Source organism: Pelodiscus sinensis, chromosome 15, assembly GCF_052426305.1.
Source record: "Pelodiscus sinensis isolate ZL-2025 chromosome 15, ASM5242630v1, whole genome shotgun sequence".
Lineage (NCBI taxonomy): Eukaryota > Metazoa > Chordata > Testudines > Trionychidae > Pelodiscus > Pelodiscus sinensis.
The window spans coordinates 35,972,150-35,997,246 of record NC_143066.1 but is presented as its reverse complement, the minus strand read 5'-3'; the positions used below and the strand labels follow the sequence as shown (position 1 = coordinate 35,997,246).

The 25,097-nt window shown below is 46.0% G+C and overlaps 1 protein-coding gene across 1 annotated transcript; it reads right to left on the bottom strand.

The window, feature by feature from the left end:
• Positions 1-296: 296 nt before the first annotated feature.
• Positions 297-25,097, bottom strand: ALKBH5 (alkB homolog 5, RNA demethylase). Its single transcript, XM_075899762.2, has 5 exons — positions 24,093-25,097; positions 23,130-23,979; positions 14,198-14,278; positions 7,657-7,812; positions 297-5,714 (listed from the first exon to the last, which is right to left on the bottom strand). The coding sequence occupies exons 2-5, from the start codon at positions 23,867-23,869 to the stop codon at positions 5,531-5,533; spliced, it is 1,161 nt and encodes a 386-aa protein (XP_075755877.1). The 5' UTR covers positions 23,870-23,979; positions 24,093-25,097; the 3' UTR covers positions 297-5,530.

The following is a 25,097-nucleotide window of genomic DNA, read 5'->3' as shown; positions in this document are numbered from 1 at the left end:
GCTCTCTGTGCCAGGGGAAGACCGTGTGCTGCCCGCCCCCCAGCACAATCTCACAGCTCTCATTGGACGGAAACAACCCTTTTGTAGAAGCGTTGGGTACACAAAGCCCAGAGACTCAGGGCCCACCACTCAGAAACGCGGAGTACCAGTGACTTCTGTTGAAGAGCCACCTTAGGATCCCTGACACAGTATGAGCCTAAGCAAACTCACTGTAGGCAACGCAGCAAGCCAATAACCTAACTGGGATCAGAACTGAAGTGTACCCCTTCCCCCCAAAAAACCCCCACACAGGCAAGTGATGCTTTCTGCTTTTATTCAATTAAATGCAGCATTCTATACAAGAAAAAAAATGAAATCATGAAATTCCAAACCCTGACAGTGAAGAACTAAATTCTTCCTAAGAATCAACCAGAATTAAAAGATTCCCCCATTGTACTGTACATAAAATAATCTCTTCCCCATTTACAGCGTTCCACACAGTACTTGTGTATCTCAAACTTCAGAACTGTACAACTTTGTTTACAAACCACGCTTTCCTATGAAAAACTTATTACAGAAAAAAATATTGCCACTTTTTATTTATTTGTAACAAAAAGTTAGAATCTTTTAAAAAACAAAATTTAAGTCAGCCAGAACTCTGTTAAGAGCGTGAGTGGGGAAGGGCGGGGGGGGGGAGGAAGGGGGAGAAGGGCAAAGGAAGTGGAGGGGAGGGAGGGGGGAAAAAAAAGGAGGAAAGAGATACTACGGTGCTTGTCAGAGCATCAGATTAGCATTCCCTTTGTCTCAAAAGAGGGAAACTGCATTTGGCATATAAAAACTACTTATCACTAGAGGTGGGACCAAGTCATGGGGTTTGGGTCCAACTCAGCTTCTCCCAAATTTCAGGGCTGTTTGGATCTGGGAGTTTTGGTTTAGACCCATCTCCAGTGAGCACTGCTATCAAACTTCATGCTAACATGAAAAACCAAGAAATAGACCCTTTCCCTGCACAGGAACCGTGGAACCAACAAAAAAGCTTATGCCTGCATATGTGTGTGCGTGTGTGTGGTGTGATGTGAGTGAAGTGTTACAGTAGAAGCTACTTGGTCGACTAATTCAGAAGTGTGCCTGCCAGTTGTCAAAATATCAACTCACAGGTTGTCACGATGAACCAAGCCTTTGGATTACAGCTCGTGTTTGTCGCAACTCTATGTACAACAGCTGGATTAGAATTTAGCAGGTGGTAAAAGCCAGATGTGTCAAACAACAGCTTCCTAGCACTGTGTAACTTACCTAGATGCTGTTAAGTGGAACTGCTGAGGATGCCGGATGCTTCAAAAGCAGAGTGATGTTCTGCTTCAAGCAAACTTAAGAAAACCTTTTCACTCTTTTCCTATGGACAAACCAAGCCCATGCAATGGGCTCAGTTTTGATTCTACCACTAGATAGATTCACTTCCGCTACATACAGCTGCCGGTAGCAACGATACAAATTCCTCCCCAGCCTTCATTTGCAGAGAAGCCAAAAGCATCTACTTTTCTTAGGTAACAAAAATAAGGTCATGGTGTAGGTTTGGGAGCATTTTGGGAGTAGTTTTATTGTGTTTTTGATGTAGATAGTTAGATGAGTTATGCATACTACACACAGATTTACAGAGAGGAATTTGGACCACATCACTATACCAGACCATGCAAGATTTGAAAAGCTAAGTTGGTCAAGTTTGTGAATAAGGCCTTGTTAGAAGCCACCAGCTCCACCTTCCCTTTCTTGAGCAGCCGGTAACAACTACCTTTTTTCCTCCCCTTCCCCCAAGGAGATGAAAAAAGGGGTGGATTGGGGTGGCTATTAACCAAACTCAAGTTATCAAAACTCACCTAACATCTGGACATTCTCTAGGTTAGGAGAGTGCAGACCCGTCTGATGGGGGACTTGCAAGCAGCCCCCTCGGCTGCGGGGAGCCAGCCACAGAGTACATGCAGGTGTTGTTAACACCCTGAGCCATTGTTCTGTCAGATAAAGTACTGCAGGTTCGCGGGATATTTAGATCAGTGTGAAAGTGTAAATTCTCCACTTTTTTAAATCAAGGTTTCGCTTTGATCAGTGCAAAAAAGTTTAAAAAACCATGTATCTACAGATATACATACGTGTGTCTATATAAAATCTGTACAGCTGGGGAGGATGACTGCCAAGATGCAGGGTGATGTCTGCCTTACAGAGAAAGATGCCTTGAGTCCAATTAGTTATGCCCCAATCTCTTCCTGCATCGGTGTTGCAGTCAGTTAAAAAAAAAAACAACCACCCCAAACACCCACAAACAGGCGTTGAGACCAACACTAAAGGCTTTCCTGAACACTCAAGCAAAACCTGAAGAACTGAACAAACAGCAATGATGGAGAACTGGAAAAAGTTGCACTGAAGAATACAAAAATAAATCTGAAGTAAAAGGTACCTGTTGTCTACACAGAATGCATAAGAATTAGAACAAGGTGTTATTTGTACCATGTTAGAAGAGAGACCTCTCTACGTAATCCATTAGTCAGTCTTGAGGTCCTTTATGAAGACAGATCCAGTACCTCATTCCCATGTGGGTCACACAGCAAACCTTGCTCTAGTAAGTGTGGATTTGGGAGCCACTAATATCACATCACAAAAGAGGCACAATTGCAGCCAACTTTGTTTGAAGTTGAGGCGCCAGAATACAGTATCCTTACTGTAGAGGTAGACTTAACACAGCGTGTTGAGGAGGAGGGTGCATTGCATATCAGAAAAGGGCTTTCATGGGAAAAAGCAGAGATCACGATGGTTTGTCCAGCCAAAGCTATGTTTAAGCAAGTCAGAAGAAGAACGATGCACTCAGCACCCTAAAAGCACACAGGGCATTTTAGCAGCATTTAAATCATGAATCCAGAAGTGTTCTAATTAAAAACAAACAGGCATGCCTCAGCCTCCAGCTAGGAGTCACCATCTTAAACCAGCGACATTCATGAGGCCAGCCATAAATAGGCAACAATGCAGCAGATCCAGCATGAGAAACCGAAAAGGGAAGCGTTTCCCCTCATAGTTAAAGTGTCTTGGAGCTGGATTGCTACCTTCATCAGCAAGCTAGGAGACCGAGTTCTAATTTAGTAGCATATTTTCAAATGCTATTTACATTTTAAAGACAGCCACAAGCATGAACTTTTAGAACTCCGTGCGGAGGGGGAGGAAGAGGTAAAGGGTTGGCAAAAGACTATTCTCATAACTTTGAGCAATTCCAACTGGAATTCTCATCCAGGAAAAAAACAAAAAACAAACAAAAAAACACCATTAAAAAACAAACCAAGCCAAGGATAACCTTTGAAAGGCTGGATCTAGTAATCCTTATGCAAATAAGACTTCTACTGAAGTCAGTAGTAGTTTTGTTTGCATTGTGACCAATGGTGGGACGTGGTCTGAAACAGACTCAGCATGAAAGAGGAACCACTTGCACATTTTGGAGGAGGAGACCCACACATGCAAACCCAGAAGGTTAGTAAACATGCTCGATTTCCAATAGACAGCACATGAGGGAGCAATGCTTGGTTTCTGGACTGAAGACTCCTCCTGACAGCACCAGACATATTACAAAATATATTAGATCTTTTTATTGTAAAGTATACGGACCAAAGCTAGTGTTCAAGACACGATACCAGGAAAAAAACTACAAAAAATATTTAAGGAAGGTAAAGCTGTAAAGAATTTTTTTTTTTTTTTAAAAACAATCTTTGCAACTGCTGACATCTGGATTCAAGGAATCAGCGTTTTAATTTGTATTAATTAAAATTAGGGTACTAAATAAGTTATTAGACCCCAAATTTTGACAACTCATTGAGGCTTCGAGCCAGGGTAATATGGAAAGATGATCAGAAAAGCATATTAAAATACCTAAATTCTCCTATTAACTCCTTGGACTCAAGGAGTTCTAGTCACAGCACTAAGTAGCTGTCCAAGAGACTCACTGCACCCAGAATTTCTATTTACTGAGACAACAGAAGAAGAGGGACACAGACCAATTGTGATGGGCGCTGATGCTATGAACAGTTACATGGAAGGCATCTGACATCTAAGCAAAGCAGACCTGCCTCAAAAGGCCAACCACCAGGCATCCAGAAGTTACTGAGGGAAGAACAAGTCTATCCCCCCCAATAGCACTAGCAATATCACACACTTTTTCCGTGCATCAGAGCATCTTTGTGGCTGAGAAGCTTGACAGATTTTTCAAGCTGGTGCAATGCTCTGAAGCATCCTCAAACAGAGTACTCCAGAGAGAACATAGTCTGAGTCCTTACCCTCCTGAATCAGAAAGGCAGAGATCCTCTTCTGCCAAGATGCTAGCCAACATAAAGACAGCTCTTCCCCAGGTGTCGCCAAGGCACATTCCTTCAAGTGCAATCTGCTAGCCCTGCACATGTTGGTCTGACTGTTCCTTAGCTTGGAGAAGGGAAAAACATGTATCCAACACACATGCACAAATCTTTCTTACTCAAAGGCCTAGGGGACCAATACACAGCTCAGCCTTGTCACCTGACAGGCCTCAATCAAGCCAACTAAGACACTTATCCATAGATTAAAAAAAAATCTGAATATATTATAACGATGCTGTTAGCAAGAAGGGTCAAGCGAATGGAGCAACTTCAAATCCAATGTTCCTCCCTCTTTCCAAAAAAGCCTGTTTTCTCCTTGTGGAGACCTAAAGAAGCACTGATCTGAGCAAGAGCTTATGTCTGGCCTTTGCAGAGAGAATACATCCTTCAGTTAGCAGTGCAGAAAACAAGATGCTTGCAAGCCCAAACTAGTGGGAGGGGTGGGTGGGGGGAAGGAGGAAAGCATAGGGCATTAAAAACTGTTACTAAAGTGCAACAAATATCCTAAATACTTTGTAATGGATTGCAATAAGAGGTGCCTACAAAGCTTCAAACTTCCAGTTGGTGTAGGACACCTTAAAAAAGAAACAAAACAAACAAAAAAAAAAAAAAAAACCACCCCCCACACAAACCAACCCCCTCTCCAAACTATGTAATAAACAGAAGCAGGAATTTAGGAGCCCTTTGGTGTAGCATGGAGTATGAGGCCACTACAAAGAGTTTCAACTCTTGGGGTCAAACAAGGTATTTAGAACATATTAAAAGAAACACAGGTGAACTTAAAGCAAAGGAAAAACTGAAATTCTTAAATCTTCAGTAAGGAAACAGTTAACTTTTTGGTATTTTCAAAACCATAGACTGGGCAGGCTGGCACAACTGTAACAGCAGCCACTTGACGAGGGAGAAGATGCGCCTTTGCGGAACCACTTTGGAAACTGCCGGTGGCACCTTCCGTATTCCATCAATACTTAGGCCTCAGTATTACTCCATTAATAAAAACAAATAGCCATATTCTTTCCAATTATTCTTCAGCCTGAAAGGAAAACACAAAACTGAAGCTAGATGAGAAATAGCTGGGAGGTGGAGGGAGGGTGGAGAGGGAGGAAGGGGGAGTTTTCATCAATTGGAGGCCAATCTCTTCAGCTTTGAGACTCCAGAAAGTTCATGTCTCAATGTCGCCTCATTTTAACTTTCCGGGCTGGACTTCCATCCTCCTCCTCCTCCTCATAGTCCTCCGTATACTCGTAAGACCTTCGCCAATAGTTCTCAGAGCTGAAGTTGCTCCTTCTCCTATGTTTTGGTAAGAGGACTGAGCGCCGGTTCTCCTCCTTATCCATTTCTAAAATCCGTGGCCTAAGGAAAAGAAGAAAAACATTTGGAGCAGACCCCCACTTGTGACGTAAGAAATGTGTCTCAGTAGCTGTGGTATTTAAGCTATAACTTCTTGCCTATGTTGACCAAATGGACCACTTGGAACTAGTGATGCACGCCTTTAACCAATCAGCAATCTTACCAGTTTCAGTTAATGGTTAACTATTAAACTATGCTGCCGCTGGAGCCTAGGACTCCAGTGGAGTGTGACTGGTGGCAGCAGAGTCCCACATAAAATATGGAGGGGGGTGCAGTAGCAGCTGCATCCGGTTAAACTTTTGTGTAACTGATTTTACAATTGTATTGGTTACATGATTACTTTAACCAATATCTACCTCCTCCTTTGGAGCACATGGCAGACCTCTCTCAACACCGTCAGGTTACATCACTGCAGTGTTCCTACAAGCACAGAACTCCTGTGGAGTCCAACACTGGGAAAGCAGAATATAAAGTCACATGAAGGCTAAGGGGAGGGTTTTGCTTATAGTGATGTATGTTCCTTCTGAACCAAAATCACAAGTTATTAAAAGGCTCTTTATTTACTACTGAAACCAGTCAGCTACAAGAGAGCCCACCAAATTATGCAGCTGCAAGACCGATTTGATTTGAAGCGACCCAAGCAGTGTGGGACAAATGACAGAGTAAGAACATAACCTTCAGGTTAAGGAGAAACAACCCTCCCCATGTTGTACTGACATAGCGACTCTTGCAGGTCTATAAACTTTGTTCCTGTATGAGCAGTTGTGTTTATGGAGTGTAGTTTGCAATACATTTAGCTGTAACATATTTGTAGATGTGATTCTCCTCTTGCCTTATGCTCATACAATTATTCTGGGACTACTAGAGTGGAATATTACAGAAATAAGATTCCTTTCAACTGACTCACTGCAGCATGGGCTGAAACCTGTGGTAGTCAAGCCATGAAATTAAGCCAATCTTTTGGTTCTACATGATGTTAAGGAGTCTGAACTTTTGCTAAGGCTCAGGGACACCTCTGGGTGCCAGGGGTACTGGTTAGAATTTACACTGGACAGCTGGCTTTGAGCTGTCATGATTCTGTATCATAAGTGAGCCAACATTTTTTTTTTCCTGTAACAGGAATTCTCTCTCCCAGGTAGAAGTTATTATGTAGGCCAAATGAAACCTCCTTTTGGATAGGGTTCCATAAACACACTCTCAAGGCTGGCTCAGCTTCTGGAGCTGCTAAACTCACTGGACCACTTCCAGGAATAAGTCAGTGGTCAAATCCCTCTTGAAGCCAAATCCTGCAAGAGTTTGGGTATGCAAAGAATGCAGGATTGGGACCCAAACAGGCATGAGAAACATCACATGTACCTCCCACCCCACTCTTCCCTGTTAGAGAAAACCTTTTATCCTGTAACAAAAAGTAGTAGTTTTATTTTATATAAGAGCTTGTCAATACAATTCAAAATTTAGCAGCAGGGAAACTTTATTGTCCTGAATGACTGTACTACCAATCGCAAGCTGAATTTATTGTTATTCAATCCAGACAACAAAAAGCCAAATAGCTTAAAATCCAAGCTCAGCTTTAAAGGTTTGGCTCTAAAAAAGCCATTTTGATTAATCAGACCTATATTTCCTAGGAAGTACGAGTGGAGTAGGCAGCCCTGAGACAGGAAAGGGGAGAAAACTTAAGCAGAACTTTAAATGCACAAGAAAAAAATGCCACGCTACATAGGACAGTTCAAGTTGCTATACAATAGCATTACAGGAATGATGGTGCGTTATCTTTGCAAGAATCATACCATGGCCTATGAAATGGGCTGGTCTAACAACTGTGATTATTACCAAGCTCATGGGTGGGTGGCATTTACCATTATTTTGATACATGCCATGAAACTTCACACTTCACAGAGCAGAATCACTGAAGCCAGATCACAACTTTCACAAGCCTTCCTCCTACCTGTGAGCAGCATCAGGGTCTGCTTTGCGATGGGACCGCTTTGGTTTCAGGATCTGGTCCCTGTTGCTTCCTGACAGACGGTCAGAGGTGTAACCTGGTGACAACACAGAGCTACTCAGCGATTTTGTTTCCAATCGAGGAGCATCTAGTCTTGTTCTGTGAATGTTAAAAAAACAAAAACAAACGTTTCCAAAGAGTCTTTTGGGGACAATGCTGATGTATCAAAGTAGCCATTCTGCCTAGTCAAAGAGTAGATCCTGAGCCAGGCCTATCAGCCAGGTTAAGTGACAAGTCATTTTTGCCCTACGATATTTTGTCCTGCAATCCTCCCCCTTTAAACTCCCACTTCCCCTCTTAAAAAAAAAAAAAAAGTTTGCACAGGGTCTCACACACAGGTCACATATTGGCCTATATTAACTTGACTATTAATTCCAAAGGTTAATGACTGTTCAGCAACTTAAAAGTGATGAAGCAAAATTCCCACCTCTGAGCCATATTGCAATACAGGCAGTCCCCAGGTTACATACAAGATAGGGACTGTAGGTTTGTTCTTAAGTTGAATTTGTATGTAAGTCGGAACTGGTACATATTGTAGGGGAAACTCTAGCCCAGGCATGTCCAAAGTCCGGCCCGCGGGCCAATTGCGGCCCGTGTTCCGGTTTAATACGGCCCCACAGGTAATTTGGCAATATCTATCTTTTATGGCCCCCAACGAATCCATATGTATTGAGATGAATACATTGTAAAATCTCAGTTAATGTCAGTTGGTCTAAATCAGTTATAAATATATTTGGACACAACATGTATACCTGGTGTTATGTTCCTGTTCATATTTTTTTAACTTAAAAGTTGACAGACAACCTTTATTACCAATAATATGTAATGTACTTTACAATGTTCCTGACATATATTTCAGCTTCCTGGATTTTTTCTTTCATCTGGCCTTCAGATATGAAGGGCAGAGTGATTTAACACCTGTTTAGATTTGTCATCCATGTGACGAAATGAAAAGTATGCCGTTTGCAATAAACTTTGCATAAAATAGTTAATTTGCATTTAATTTTAATGGTTCAAAGAATGTCAGGCAAAATGGTCGGCCCTCACGCATGTTCACTTCATCAAATCTGGCCCTCTTTGAAAAAAGTTTGGACACCCCTGCTCTAGCCAAACATTTCTCCAGAGCTCAGTTTTATTCTCCCACACCTCACTTCCTCAGTCCTTTATTCTCAAGCTGAGGTGTCTGCTGAGAAAAGCCGCTCTGCATCTCCCTGGTCTGCTGGGGAGGGGGGGGGGGCGCTAGCTTCGCGTCTCCCTGGTCTGCTGGGGGGAAGCAGCTAGTGCAGGGTTGCCTCACCCCGTTTGTAAGTAGGGATCCGATGTAAGTCGGATCCATGTAACCCGGGGACTGCCTGTACTTCGCTTCACCACTGCGATCTCCCTACACATTGAGTGCTGTCATGGGGATCAAGAGAGCACACCAGTGCAAACCGCAGTTTTGCTGGAGACTGTGACACAGACTCAAATACCTAGTAGTCATCAGGTAACAGTCTGGAAGGAAGTTCAAGCAAGCGAGCTGCAACATGTCATCTCAACCAAAAAAAGATCTAATCAATTCTAGAATGGAACCATGCTAGTAGTTGCAGCAGTGTACAACAGGGTCTGACAAGCACAGCTTAATTAGAAAACAGAACAATTCTGTCCAACTGCGCTGTTTGCTCAGACATGGTTGTAGCTGGCTCGGTATGTGTGTCCAGGAAACAGAGCTTACAGAAATTATGCTACAGATTCAGGATTTGTACTATTGAGTACTCTGTATGTGGCTGCATCATGGTTATGCACAGATATAAGCCTTTGAAACCATGCACTACTGAAGCCACACAGGGACCTAAGCCTAGCATTAAAAAGCTTTAAAATAAAGAGGTAATAGTGCATGTGGTGGAGATGATCCATGCAATCTCTATGAAACTCCAATTACAAGGCAAACCATCCTCTCCAGCAGCCCTTACCAGCTTACTCTCTTTGCAGCAGGTATCATGTGCTGACCAGTGAAAAAGGCCATGCCCACACAAAGTATGTAGGTTTGCCAATTGCACCATACAAAGGAAGTAGTGTCAGATTACTAAGAGTCCAGATTACCTACCAGTATCCTACTGGAATTCAGACCCTAATCAATAAGTGAGAATTCGGAACTAATCCTAGTTAAACACTGAATGCAGACATAATGGCAGGTCATATGCTGACCCAGTTTATTGCCATTCCAGAACTATTCATCTTGGCTACGCTTACACTCGTGGCTTCTTGCGCGAGTAATATGCAAATGAGGCTAAGCATGGAATATTGCTGAGCCTCATTTGCATATCTAATGAGCCACCATTTTTTTCAGAAGAGGCTCTAGCGCAAGAAGGAGCATCTACACTGCCCCTTCTTGAGCAAGAAAAACCCTATTACTTTTCAGGAAGAACGGCAGTGTAGACGCTCCTCCTTACGCAAGAGCCTTTTCTGAAAAAAATGGTGGCTCATTAGATATGCAAATGAAGCTCAGCGATATTCCACGCTTAGCCTCATTTGCATATTACTCACACAAGAAGCTGCATTCCTCTTTCAAGAGAGGAATGCAAATGCAGGCAAGCGAAATTACAAATGAAGCACAGATTTGAATTTCCCGCGCTTCATTTGCATAATCGTGTCCAGCCACTATTTCGAAATACCCTATTTCGAGATAAAATAACAGCATCTACGCAGCATTTTTTAGAGAAAAAAAACCCTTCTTTCAAAACAACCCTTAAACTTTTGAAAGATTTTTATTCCCCCCTCGAAATAACTGCGTCTACACAGCGTTTATCATCTCGAAATAGCAGCCAGATGTGATTATGCAAATGAAGCACAGGAAATGCAAATGCGAGCTTCATTTGCAATTTCGCTCACCTGCATTTTCATTCCTCTGGAAAGAGGAATGCAGTGTAGACATACCCCAACATACCAAATATAACACAAGTTGTCTGTTTCTGATTAATGAAGGATACAAATGAGCGTTCTGAAAGGCACTGTCAGCTGAGCAACAGAACCTCAGTTTTTTCTCACCCCCAAGCACTTCATGAACAGATCATGCAAAAATGATTTTATGAGAGTCAACTTTTGGAGAGAGAATAAAGTGTCTGAGGGTGTGACATGATCTAACATTGGGGGTGGCTAATGGATTAAAACCCCCCACACATTTTGCACAGAAACTGAGACCTGCATTTCCAATCATACTTAAAGCTTTAATTGCATTCAAAATCTTGGCTTGAGCCCTCCAAGTCTTTAGTTTTTAAAAAAAGTGTAGCTAGGCAACAGAGGACATTAAAAAGGGAAAACACACACAAGCAAGTAAATTATGCAATCCTAATGTCAATTAACATAGGTTCCTTCTAATGTGGACAATATGCAATACATGTTACAAAAAGCTTGAACTACCATTTGGAAACAACTTCCAAAGTGTATCTGAGCAGGTTTCACTAGGCTGCACTAACACAATGTTTATTTTCCCTGTTTAAAGTTATACAGGTTGAACCTCTCTAGTCCAACATCCTCAGGACCTGACTGGTGCCGAACCAGAGAATTTGCCAGACGACATTAGGTCAATATTGTCTAGCAGCATTACCAACACTTCTACTGCATATGGGGCTCCCAAAAGACATTTAGGGGTAATCAGAGCTAAACAGCAGCGCAGAACACTGAGAGCCAGCACTGGGAGCTGTAAAACATTATGGGACTGTGGGAAACTTGGCCACATCCATTGTAAGTGGACATCCAGCTAATTCAAATCATGCCAGACCACAGATGTTGCTGGACCAGAGAGGTTCAACCTGTACTTAAAAAATAAAAAGAGGGTGTTGTGTTTACTTCACAGTTTCAACCCCCTAAGGGTCTCCAGCCTCTTAAGCTGAAGATAAATTCCAGCCCTTTCTGCTACCCTCATTAGGGATGTAAAGGACTAGTCGACTAGTCGCTTCCCCCCCCTTTGCTGCCTCTATCAGAGGGAGACAGCGAGGGGGAGAGGATGGGATACTTCAAAGTGGCAGTGCTGTTTGGAGCCTGGGACCAGACCCCAGGCTCCATGCAGCGCTGCTGTGTAGCCTAGGGCCAGCTGGAGCATTCCCAGGCTCCATGCCCTGCTTTCGCCTTTGAAGTGTAGCAACAGCCCTAGGGCAGTTGCTACACTTCAAAGGCAGAGGCGCCCTATCGACGAATTGAATGCACTGACGATTCAATTAGTCGATATTTAACATCCTTAACCCTCATTGCCCTGCATTCTAGTAACACAGGACACACTGTAAATATTATGTTCTAACTGCACTGAAGCATTTATGACCTACTTGGGAGCCATGCCGCGCTCAAAATATTCCACAAAACTGATCAAGCCTCAGAGCACTGCTCCAATACACAGAGTTTTGTTCTACACTCACGATCAAAGAAGCAGAGTTTCTAACATGTCACATACAGACTGTATTCAGAAATGAAGATTCGATGTGGCGCCATCACCACATGGTTCGATATCCTTGTTCCTAACAACAAGGAAGTCTAAAGCTAGACACCCTTGCCATAATATATTTATCTTGGTGAAAAGTCAGATTCTCTGGCTATCTAAAGTGCATTCTTTCTGGAGGGTCTGCTTAGGACATCAGTATTATGATAGCCACAGACTACCTAAAGGAAGTAGCTATTTTCCTGGTTGTATGAACACACTATTAAAATCAGCAGCAGTCACATGATATAGGCTGTGATAACTTCACCATTGCAACCTGCGCTATGGGATGCAAGTGTTTAGAAAGATCCCTGCGGCATAGTGACGCAGACTAGGTTCAACAAGGAGCAGATGTCTTAGCATTACAATGTATACGCTGTAGCTAAATAAGCTGTAGCTTGCAAGGTCCATAGCATATCCTTTTGCAGCGTGCAATATTTGCATTTTAGGAACCACATCTGGTAGGTGCTAAGACTGTGGGAAAAGGGGAATCCCGCTCTATCTAAAAGGAATGCTAGAGTGGCATCCTTAGCTACTGGGCTGACTTGCATAGCGATCACATTCTTACTGGTGAAGGCATACAAGCTCCCATTGGGCTTTCTCCAGCCCTAACCTGGAGTGAGGCAGAATGCAGGATGCTCAAATACACAGGAGCATTCAACTTCGTTGACTAAATAGCAAGCTCCAGAGGCATTGTAAAGCAACCATTCCCACTACACTTCTACCAAGACATAAAAATCCCTGCACTCCCAGTGCCTGGTCTATACCAGAGAACTGCACGAGTTTAATATCTAGTTCAAATCTATTTAAACTGTAACGAAAAAGTCAGCCAGCTAAATCAGTGTAAACAAAGGAAATCTAGCTATTGAACTACACAAAAACAGAACCAAGAGGGAAAAGCATTTCAGGCATGTCCCCCAGTTTAAATCTATTTAGTTAAGCCAATGCTCTTCTGTAGCACAGATAAAGCCCTGGGCACCAGCCCCTCCTAAAGACAGGGCAGATGGATCATTGGCCTGATCCAGTAGGGCCACTCATGTTCTGAACCCTGGAAGGCCCATTTCTCCCACAATCCCACCAATGCATCTCAATCCTGACCTACTTTAACCCCCGCCCCTTCAAATATTTCAGAGGCTACAAAAATTGTGAGTAGCACAAGTGGCACTAGTCCAAATTTGTTTTGTGTCTCTGGCAGCAGCTAGTCTCAACCCTGCTGGTTTTAACTGCAGCAGCCTTGTGGTTCCTATTAAACACAGCAAAGCAATTCTATTAGACACACAATAGCATCTCTCTTGATGTCAGCTGATCTTCATAGATTTCTGGGCCAGAAGGGACCATTGATCTCTTGCTTTGTCAGCTTCACACCTCTGCCCTTTGTCTCCACAAGCTGATTTTGCCTCACTAATGTCTCCGGGCTGCAGCTTGTCTTGGTCTTGTGTCATGGCTTCTAATTAGTTGTCTAAATACACCATATCCACTGGATCACTGCTGACACACTTGAAGAATTCTAATACATTGATGAGATACGATTTCCCTTTACAAAACTATATTGAGTGTTCTTCAACATACCGTGTTTATCTGTGTATGGTAAACATTCTTTACTGTAGCTTCCACCAATTTGCCTAATGAGGGAATTAAGCTTGAACTGAGACCAAAAATTTAGGGTTTTACAAGGCTGTCTTTTTTTTTTTTTTTAAAAGGGCAGCCAACAAAAGCCAGCTGTTTAGATGTAAACATAACCCTCTATAGTGATTTTCAAACTCAAACTTTTTTCTGGGTAGGTAAAAAGCAGTTGCATAAGATAGAAAATGAACCCAAGAAAAAATCAGACCCAGGCAGTCTATTTTCATTGTTCAAAACAAGTATAGTAAGTAGTCAGATATTTAAGATTCAAAGTGTTATAAAATATTAGAACACTCAACAAGTGATTTACCATTCAATACTAGCCCTTTAAAAATGTTCTGAAGTAACAGAGTGCTAGAGAGAGTCAACTGTATTCTTTCTTCCTTGATCCCCCCCAAACTCTTTAACACTTACTTTCTGAGGATGATGACAGCTCTCCTCTCCTTGATGTCTTGGGGTCGAATGCAGTGCGTGATTTCATCAGCTGCATATCCACTGGGAAAAACAAAAACAAAAAGCCAAGAGCTATGAGTATTGCTGGTAAGCTGATCATTCCCAGTTTCAGAGAATCAAGCACCTCTACCTACTCTCTAACTCCCATGGTGCAGTTCTTTAATTTGTTTGCAGAACAGTATGAAGTTTAAGTGATCAGCCTTATGTACTTTTTGCTTTCAAGTTCAGGCAGGCTGAGAAAAACAAAGACATTACCTTTTCCGGTCCTGGTAATTTTCTGCCACGGTGTGTAAATACACATCTAAATAAATGAGCATGAACCACTGATTCATAAATAGTGATATTTAAAGTGTGATTACAGAGAGTAAAGTCAGCAGCCTCCTTTAGTGACGGATGATCAGAAGAACTTAAATGAGCAACGTAACACCATCCCATTACCAAAGGGGATAGTCCCATGTAATTCCCTGCATAGAAAGCCATCTCAATAATAACGGATATTAATGCAGGCAAGCTGCAGACAACTGTTGATTACTGGATTTTGTCTTAACTTCCCTTAACTGTTGTGGCTTTGGGATGACAGGTGAATTTTACCAGGAGTTTTAGCCCGGTGCAAAGCAGAGTTGCAAGAAGGGGGCAGAGAAAGAATGCCCTTGCACTAGAAAGACCAACCTGTTTCTCCAACAAGTTAAGGTACTTCCCTGCATTCCACAGCCACTCCTTGCTCTGTTGCTTGCTTGAGGCAGCTGACTGCCCTCCTACGGAGCCACAGTTATTTTACTACTGAAGTTATCAAGGCCCAGGCACAGACGCATGCTTGAAGATGACTTAGCTAGACTTGTGTCTTTAGACTAATTTCAGGAAACCAACCTACTGCCAGTAAACACATCTCTTTAGAATTCACTAAAAAGGAAACCATGAGAACAGAAAAGTATAGTTTTCAGAGTTCAGTGCAATCAGCAAGGTATGCAGGCTGGAGGCAGCAAGGAGTGGGGTGGGGAGAGAGTGCTTCAAAGCGGCAGCGCTGAGTACAAGCCCAGGGCCAGACCCTGGGGTCCACACGGCACTGCCGGTTTGAAACCCTGCAGGGAGCACAGGGCCAGGGGGGCGGGGGGGGGGGGGGGGGGGAAGAGGACGGACTGCTTGAGTCCCCCGCTGGCCCCAAGCTCCCTGCAGCGCTTTCACCTTTGAATCGTAGCAACAGTCCTGGGGCTTTTGCTACACTTCAAAGGTGGAGGCGCCCTATTTGACTAATTGAATAGTCAATGCAAATTGCATCGACTGTTCAATTAGCCAATTAATCTAAATTTAACATCCCTAGTCTGAAGCAGGGGACTGCAGGTTACTCAAGCAAGTCTATTCAGAGAAGCATAGATGGCACAGGACAGCTCCTGTTACATGCATGGAGTTATCCAGTAGATGGGTCCCCAGACTCCCAGAGAGAGCACACTACCTTTTGCTCCTTCCAAGACGGTTTTTATTGTTTCTTGGACTGAGAGTCTCACACTGATCCTTCCAGAATGTTTTATTCAGGTGTAACCCAGAATGAGGAAGTGTGATGCAATGGCGCTTATTACGGGGCTCTATTATGTTTCAGTACCTTTTCTCCTAGCGCCAGGGAAGCAATTAAAGATCAGCTCACCCATGTTAGCACTGATCTTAAAAGAACCCCAATAATGTCTTTGATTTAAGGAAACAAGCCAATTTACGGTTGAACACTCCTTCATGTCAAGCAGGTACACTCCAGAGAGGAGTTAAATGCCAACTTGAAACCAAAGGGTCTCGTGACTACAGACAGGCAACAGGTAGTGGTGCAAGGACTGTAAACCTAGATATGCTGCCTCCCTGCGCCAAGAGGCATATGCCAAGATGGCAGCAATAAGCTCCCAAGGCTGGTCTGCCCAAGCTCCATGCAGAAGAAACAGACGTTAAATTTGAAATAGCAAAGTGAATGCATTCTGTCCCTCAGTAGCCCCATACTGAACAGTCAGCAGGGTAAGAATTAGCAAAACAAAAAGTGTCTTGTTTTTCTCAAGTAAGGGTGTAAAATCCAGTTTAACAGGGTAACTAATTAGACAATGTTTAATCGGTTAACTGATTAAAAGAGGCGGCAAACTGGGGGACTGCTCCAGAGGAGGGATGTAATAGTGTAGTTGATTAACCAATAAGCTTAAGCTTATCGGTTAATGCTATAGACAACACACATTTCCCCAGCCCCCCCGCTAATACATTTTTTAGCAGGCTGGCCAGAAAGCCACGTCCAGAACCTGCCCCTACTGTGTGTCTGCATTTAAAGTGTATTTGAGTCAGGCTGCCTGCTCGCTCAGCTTCTGTCCTGACTTGCACTGGCTCGGAGACCTACCCCCACGGTGGCTAGGATCCAGATGGGCAGGCAGCCTTGCTGAGTTCTGGCTCGTGCCAGGTCCAGGAGCTCACACCCCACTCTGGACAGGGGCTGCTGCACAGAGGCAGCAGCACGAGGTGACAGGCAGCTGGTCTGCATGGGGAGTTTATTTTTAAACTGGCTCCCCTCACGGACCAGCTCCCGCCCAGCACCCCATGCTGCTGCCTCTGTATCAGAGGCAGCAGCTGAGTTGCAGAGGGCTCCTTTGGAGTGGGACCAGAGTGCACTGGCTGCCAGCTCCACCCCCAGGGACTACAGAATAGTTGAGTAACCGATAAGAATTCATGGAGGTTAATTGACTGTTCAATTAACTGATATCTAACATCCCTACTCCAGACCCCACCACTGGGCTGGAACTCCCCCTCCCAGACTGGGGTTGCTCCAGCCCGGCAACTGCAGCCCTCCTGCTGGGCCCTCCACAGGCAGGAGCGAAGTCCCTATTGCTCAGTCAGACAGCTATGTCCCTGAGCCTCTCAAGAACACTAATCCTGAAGCTGTAAAGCAAACATTCATTCCTCCTCATTGCATCTCTGAGAGAATATTGCACTTTTATTCCATGTTCTACTGAATGTTTCCTTTGGGACTTTGGTCAAATACCTTAACCTGCATGCCTCTGTTTACCCATCTGTAAAATGGGATAAATCCATACCTCATGGAGGGAGGGGGAGAAGAAAGGCTTAACTTACTGTCTGAAATGACTTCAGTTTCTCAGCGATACCATCTAGTACAAGTAGAAGTTTTATCCTAATTTCACCGACAGGGAAACTGAAGTGCTGCCTGTTTAAGCGCATTGCGCATGACTGGTATTCCAGTTGCATACCATGCCTGTTAGAGAACATATTACAGCTGCTCACTCTAACAAGGAAATGTTCCCAATGAAGTCTGACCCAGGCACTGCCATTCCTTAGTCCAAGGAATTGCTGAGAGATACGGGGTATTCATCTCTGGTGAAGCAGAGCATATTCCCCACACACTGTCACAACCTCAACCCCGATGGAAAGAGACACACAAGCGTTCTACTTGTTACTGCCAGTGCAAGTTATTAGGGTACTAGACAAAGTGTGTTTGAAAGTGTCCAAAAGAGCTGACAATCTCAAAGGGCTTTGCATCTTACTTCATCACCATAAAGTATCTATAGATATGAAATCACTGGCTGTTTGGTTTAAGGCCTCAGCCTTATTTTCAGTGATTTAGAAGGCGCTCTTCTTCACTGACTCAGCTGACTGGACTCTACAGGTTGGAGCAGAGCTTCAAAAACCTACACGTTTACTTATCACTGACGAGCATGACGTTTCCGCTGATAAGCAAGGGGATCCACACTCAGTTCTGAAGTTTAAGCTCTCTTTTAATAAAGTTTCTAAATAGCTAGGAAAGATATCTTGCAACTATAAGGAAAACAGGCTCATCTGGAGCCTTGCTCTGTAGCAAGAGAATGAAACTAACATCTTGTCAGTTTCAGACTGGCGAGCAAGCCAGGAGCATAGGCTGAGGCAAGTCCAAAGAATGGCATGGGGAAGGAATGTGTTAGAGAGCTTCCCCTCATAGCAACCAGGAGGTTCAGGGGAATCAAAAGTAGAAAGAAAGCCCTCTCCCCCTCCCTTACATTAACTAAATGGGGACTGGTCGGGAGCATCTTTACCCTAAGACTGACATAAGTGATGTAGTTCTGCCACTCCAGCAAAGTTCAGACACAGCACCTAACTAGGGATTTTACTATCGGTTAATTGAATAGTCGAGTAACCTCATAAATTCTTATCGGTTAGTCAACTATTCTATAGTCCCTGAGGGTGGAACTGGCAGCCAGTGCGCTCCGGCCTCACTCCAGAGGAGCCCTCTGTCACTCCATGCTGCTTCCTCTGTATCAGGGGAAGGGAGGGGAGCCAGTTTAAAAATCAGCTCCGCTTGCGGACTGGCTGTTTGTCACCCAATGCTGCTGCCTCTGATAAAGTGGCAGCAGCGCGGGGTGGTAGCAGACCCTGTCTAGGGGACGCCTGAGCTCCCAGACTCCACGTGAGCAGGAACTGAGCTTGGCTGCCTGCCCATACAGCTCCTAATACACTTCAAATGTAGAGTCACAGCGGGGATAGGTCCCGGACCCAGCATGAGCCAGGACTGAACTGGGCTGCCTTCCTGCCCAGCACCTAATACACTTTAAATGCAGAGCTGCAGCGAGGTAGGCCCCAGACCCGTTGCAAGCCAGGCGTGAGCCAGGCTGCTGGCCAGCCTGCTAAAAAAAATGTACTGGGAGGAAGAGGGAAATGTGTGTCGTCTATGGCATTAAACCTATAAGTTTTTGCTTATTGGTTAATCCACTACACTGTTACAGCCCTACACCTAACTCCAGATGCTAGGTTTCTAGTGTGGGCATTACTCGTGAAATTCACTGATGTTCCCTCTCGTGAACATCTCCATTAATGGGCTCTGGCTAGGAAATCTATTCTCTAGGTAACATAAGCCTAATAATTTGCCTTCAGGACCCACGCTGAAAGATGTATCCTTAGCAAAGAGATAAAGATCTGCTTTCTGCTGAATGTTGTACATTGTGAAGATCAGCCCACATTTCCAGACCGTCTAATATCCATGGTGATATACCAATATTATCAAGACATGTTGTTCGATATAATACAGCTCTCCCATTATGCAAGTGGTTTTTTTGGGGCGGGGGGGGAGGAAGGGGGAAGAGGGGGAAGACAGTCAAGGTATTCTCCTTCCATCAAGGCAGTCTCGGAAAGCCTGGGAAGCAGTTATATTCCTACCACTGCCTCCTGCACACTAGACCTGTCCTACTGATACTGAGATTCCTTTTAAAAAAGGAAACTAAATATGGCTGAGTTTGTAATCAACAGCATCTAGGCTACAATGCGCGGCACTGAAACGACACCCAGCTTGATTCAGACTTCCTAATGGGAAAAGAAATACAACAATCAGTTGAAAGGTGGAGAGAAGAGAGGTTTCAAGTTGACCTTTTTCAACAGGAGCTAAAGTACCATTATAGCTTGGAAGGAGGGATGAGAAGCAGCAAGAAGTGACCCTTCCTTCATATCCCCTCCACACAAGCCTCCAAAAACTCTACTGCCAAATGAAAGAAGGTGTAGGCCACAGAAGCAGAATGAGTGGAAGGGGAAAATGGGTGGCTTCAAGGTCAGAATGAAACCACAGAGAGCTCTAAGAGCCAGAAAGGAACACAGTAAAGGGGACACAGAAAGGGACAAAGAGAGAGGTGGGAAAGTGAATTAAAATGAGAGGGAGAGATGCAGCTTCTTTGACAGTTCTCACGTAGACCTAACACACCAGGGGTGAGGAGCCTTGTGTGTGTCAGGGGCCGCTGAGCCACAGAAACATCAGCTGGAGGCCACACCAATGAGGAAAAAACCCCTCCCTCACTGACATGGCCCCCGACTGAGAAGCAGAAAGACAGACACTCCCCGCATTCCTCTTGCACACCTGCCCCAGAGCAGAGTGTGCGTAAGAAGCAGTGGGGGGAATGCTCCCCTTTGCAGTTCCCTGGGGATGCACATGGCTCCGTGGCCCACACCACTCTCAGGCACTGCTCCAACTGGCTGCGATTCTGGCCAGTCAGAGCAGTGGGGGCAAAGCCTCCAGGCAGCACTCCCCAACCCCGCTGTTTCCCCAGTCATGGGGAGCGGCAGTGCACAGAGCTGCTGCTCCCTCCTCCTGCCAGGCAGAGCCCATGGGTTGGACCTGGCCTCGACTTGCCTGATTCCTGCAAGGCTTGGGGCTCTCCAGACATGTTGGGGGGTGGGGCAGGCCTGAAGTGCCATCACCAGCTCCCTGATGCTGGGTGGTGGTGGGGAGCCCCAAGCCTCAGAGGCTGGATCCAGGCAATTAGTGGGCCATAGGCTCCCTGCCCCTCTAATACATGCAGCCAAATAAATGCTGCTATGCTGGCTTCCCAGGAACATAGTCCTGCTGAGAACAACCACTGATCCAGCAATACCCGAGTCACACAGACCTTTTTATCAGCATGTTACTTCTACCCACACAGCTTCCCTGTTTTCAGAACAACTGCCTTCAGGAACTACACTTGAACCTCTTCAATCCGGCACCCCACAGGAAACAGGGTTTGCTGGACTGAAGATTTTGGCAGGCCAGGGAGTTTGGGGTGGGGGTGGGGGGGGGCTTACCTGGCAAGCCACTCCCAGGCACTGCACCCCCCCCTCCCAGCCCTGCCACAATGGGAGTGGCTGGGGGAAAAATTCCCTGGCACAGCGCAGCTCTTCCCCCAGCTGGCAGGAGGGGAAGTAGCAGTGGCAGAACCGCTTCTGCCTGCTGGGGTCCGTACCACAGGTATTCTCAAATTAGGGACATCTGGAGTATGGAGATTATCGTGTACGTACTTGGATTTACACACACACCCACCCTCTCCCCCTCAGTTTGGAGAGCTGACTACAACGTGCCGGAGAGGACTGGCTCATAGGCTTCATGTTCAGCAGAATCTAGAAGGCTTGCAAGTCATGTTCATTCTCTAACCTGGCAACTTTAACAAAGTTATTACAACTTTGATGCAGCCTGGATCACAATATCACAATCCAATCCCTCCAGCAGGTTGTCCTATAAGAGCTAAATATTGACTAACTGCTGCATTTAAAGGGAAATAAGCCCCATTTTAAAATATTGTTTACCGGAAACTAAATCTCTCATCTTGGATTAAGCAAATTAATTCCATCAATGTTTCAGTAACTCTCAAAGCACAATTCAGAAATCTGTTTTAGTTCTATGCTTGTCTCAGTTATTTGTCGATACAGAGCTGATGTCCTCCAATACGAGGCCACGAAAGTTCTGAAGTTAACTTAATTGGGAGCAGGAACAGACCGATATTCTTCCATTTACACTTCTCCAGATAAAATGCTTCGCAACAATGTAAGATTTACTATTCCAGATAAACTGTTAGTCCATCAAGGCAGGGGATCCTGTCTCTGGCAGTCTCTAGGACCTCATCGCAGGCCAATATTCACCACTGGAATGAGCAGGTAGGATTTAGTTAGCTCTCAGAGAGCAGTGCTCACTTACCTGTCAATTTTCTATCTCCACCAGTCTAAAAGTCATGTAACACAGGTGGTGTTGGGGAGAATGAGCTAATATTTGTGCAGCAGTTTAGAGATACAAAGCAGTGTAAGTACTATCTGTTATTAACACACCTGGTCACTCGTACAATGCTATATGTACACGAAGAGGGAAATTCCTTCCTGACCCCCTGCAGCAATCATTTTGCAAGCCAAAGCATGACATGGTATTATACGCACACTGCCTTGCTGCCAGCATGCACGTTTACCAGCTCATACAATAGCTAAAATACTTCCCTTTGGCATTGCTGAAAAAGTTAGGGATATTTGGCTATCCGTGTCAAATAAAGTCTGCAGGACTGCCGTTAGCTTAAGGGCCGTACTATAAAAGTTGATCATAAAATTATGCACTCCCAACATCTGACTTCCTCCTTCCTGTGGCACCTAAAAACCCACCTGCTCCACAAAAACACATGCAACTTAACTGGCTGTTCCCTGTGCCAACCTCAACATTCTTTATGTAGTTAAGAGAGGAGGCATGACCCAGAGGACAGAAAAAGAAATTAGTAGGTAGGCTCTTCCAAGTCCCAATCCTGGCTTTACTAGTGACTTGCTGCATGACCTTGGGCAGATCATCTGACTTCTGTGGCTGTTTTCCCATCTGTAAAGGGGGAACAGGGAGAACCTTCCTGTACCTATGAGACAGGGCTGCTGTGCAGTTTATACTGGGACTACACAATTTGCACTTGCATACACAGGAGATCTCAGAGTATTCTGCACAAAGTCAGCTAAGATTTCATATCCCCACTTTACAGATGGAGAACAAAAACGAGGCCACCTCACCTCTCTGTTTACAGTCACACAGGAAGTCAGGATTTCTGGGTTCTATTCTTAGCTTGGTCACCAACGCCTAAATCAGTTGCTCCATAACAGACATACTGCTGGGCAGGGGCTCCATTTTATGTCTCCCTGTGTATCCTGACCCTAGATAGCAGTCAGCGTCAATCCACTAACATTCCACACGCAGACAGATTCTTATTGAGGCCCCTGCAAATGGGCTTGTCTTCCTCCTAGGCCTAGCTGCGTCACTGTCTGCTGCTCGAGCTGAATCACTGCTCTCACCTGACCCTCACTGATCATGAAGCCTCAGTCCCAAATTTCTTTCCTTAATCCTGACACTCAGTGGAAAGCCCATGTGTTTATGATGCAATATAAACAATTCAGGCATGTTAAAAAGTCTTGGGGGTAGCCAGGTTAGTCTGTAACTTTAAAAACAAGTAGTCCTGTGGCACTTTAGAGACTAACCAAAAATATATAGAATCACGAGCTTTGGTGGGTTTAAAAAAAAATAAAAAAAAATCAGGCATGTATTTTTGCTGATGTTTGTTTGTGTAACTTGTGTCTCTATTAAGCTACTAAGGAGACTCAGGTTTAGCTGCTGAAACTCAGAGGCCTTCCACTTAGTTACCTTAGTACAGTGACACTTCCTCTCCTCACTGGCAGGAACAAGACGGGTTCGGAGACTCTGATGGGCTTGAACTGGAACTTACACCCAAAGCAGAGCGCAGAGTCGCTGAAGAAAGACACAGAGACGATGGGCCTCTCAAAGATGTGGATAGGGTCCACGTGGGAGACGATGCAGCCACCGGGCTGGTAGTCGTTGATCACGGCACTGTTCACAAAGCCCTCAGGAATCACCCTGTGCTCCACCAGCTTCCGGATCACCAGGTCATGCACCCACTCAGGGATGGCATCCACTTCCCCCTGAGGGTACAACCTTTCCTGACCAGGGCCTCGCCTCTGAAGCTGGGACCCATACGTATAGCCCTCTCCAAAGAAATATTTGTTCCGAAGAGGGGCCCTGTCCACCGTATGCTCTTTATAGAGGCCTTTCTCAGCTCTAGATACCACGTCCTCGATCCGAGCTTCGATCTTGGCACATTCATCTGGGCTGAAGAGACGAAGCTGCCGGATGCCACTTTTGACTTTCCGGGCCTCCTCCTCTTCCTTCTGCTGCTCTTCATAGTCACTGGGCTCAGAGTCTGAGTCCTCATGGTACTTGCGTTTGCGCTCTGTGGCAGCAGCACCCCCAACTGCCCCATAGGGGGACTCTGTGGGTTCCCGCAGGCTGCTGCCTTTGTAGTTGTCCCGATAAGGCATCATGGACTTCAGCTTCTCTCGCAGGTCTGTGTAGCCACTCCCCGCCATGGTGCGTTTGCAACCCACCTCCTCTACTGATCTTCTCGGTGCACGACTCTTTGGGTTAAAGAGTGGGAAGTGCTGCTGCTATTCATGGCCTCCCTGTCCTGCTGGGATAGCTCCAAAAGGAAAGAGATCCACAGAGCAGATTCTATATTCCAATTCCGCACACAGGGCACCCACCCAACTCACTGCTTTGGTGGTGGTGGGGGTGGGGTGGGGGGGTAGAAACCTTTGATTCAGGTAGCTCAGCTCCACGCTTCCATAGAGCGCCCCGACTCCTTGGCGGGGAGAGGGCCAGGCTCTGCTCCAAACCAGGAAGTTCCTCCCTTTCTTTTGGGTAGGGGAAGAAGAGAGGTCTGGTGCGCTGCTCCACGCCGGGTGCCCCCCGACACGTGCGTGTGTGGGGGAGGAGGGAGGGACTGGACGCTCACCTCTCGCTCAGGCTCTTCTCCGGTAGCTGCGTAGGGAAAGAGGAGAGGGAGGAGGGAGGCCGCACAAGGCCAAGCCTCCCCTCGTGGCTCCTAGGGCCGGGGCCCGCTAGCTCCGTCCCCCCGCCACTTCCTGGCTTGCAGGGGGGGCCCGGGACGGGAGCGCGCAGGTCCCCCGGCCGGGCCGGCGTGGGAGCAGGGCTCGGCTGCAGGGGCCTCCCTCCAGGCCAGGGGGGAGCCGCCTCCTGCCGCAGGGCCGGGCGAGGCCTGCGGGCCGCCCGCGGGCTGTCAGCTGCTGGGCCCCACGCTCTGCGCCGGGCGCCCGCCGCCCATGGGGCTCGCGCTTCAGGCAGTGGCGGAGCCTGGCACGTGCCCAGCTGCTGCCCCGGCTCCCGGCAGCCCCCGGGCCGCCGCCTCGCTCCCCATCGCAGCAGCAGGAGGTGGGGCGGGGGAGGGGGGGGGGTTGCTCCGACGCGCTCGCGGACGCCGCTCGGACTCCTCGCTACGTCACCAGGAGCCAGCCCGACATTATAAATAGCTCAGGGGCAGCCTAGCGCGCAGGCCGCGCACTGCGCAGGCGCGGACCCCCCCTGAGCCGGCCCTCGGCGCATGCGCGCGGCGCCCGCCGCCTCTTGGCTGCCGCCGCGCTTCACAGCCGCCGCCGCTTAGCCAAGCCCCCGAGACTTTTTCGTCCGGGTGGCCCGGGAGGCGGGTGGGGCGGAGCGAGTGACTGAGGGCGGTGTCGTTCGGTGAGGGCATCACCGACCCCACAACAGCGCTTCTCCCCCACCCCCCCGTTGCGGTTC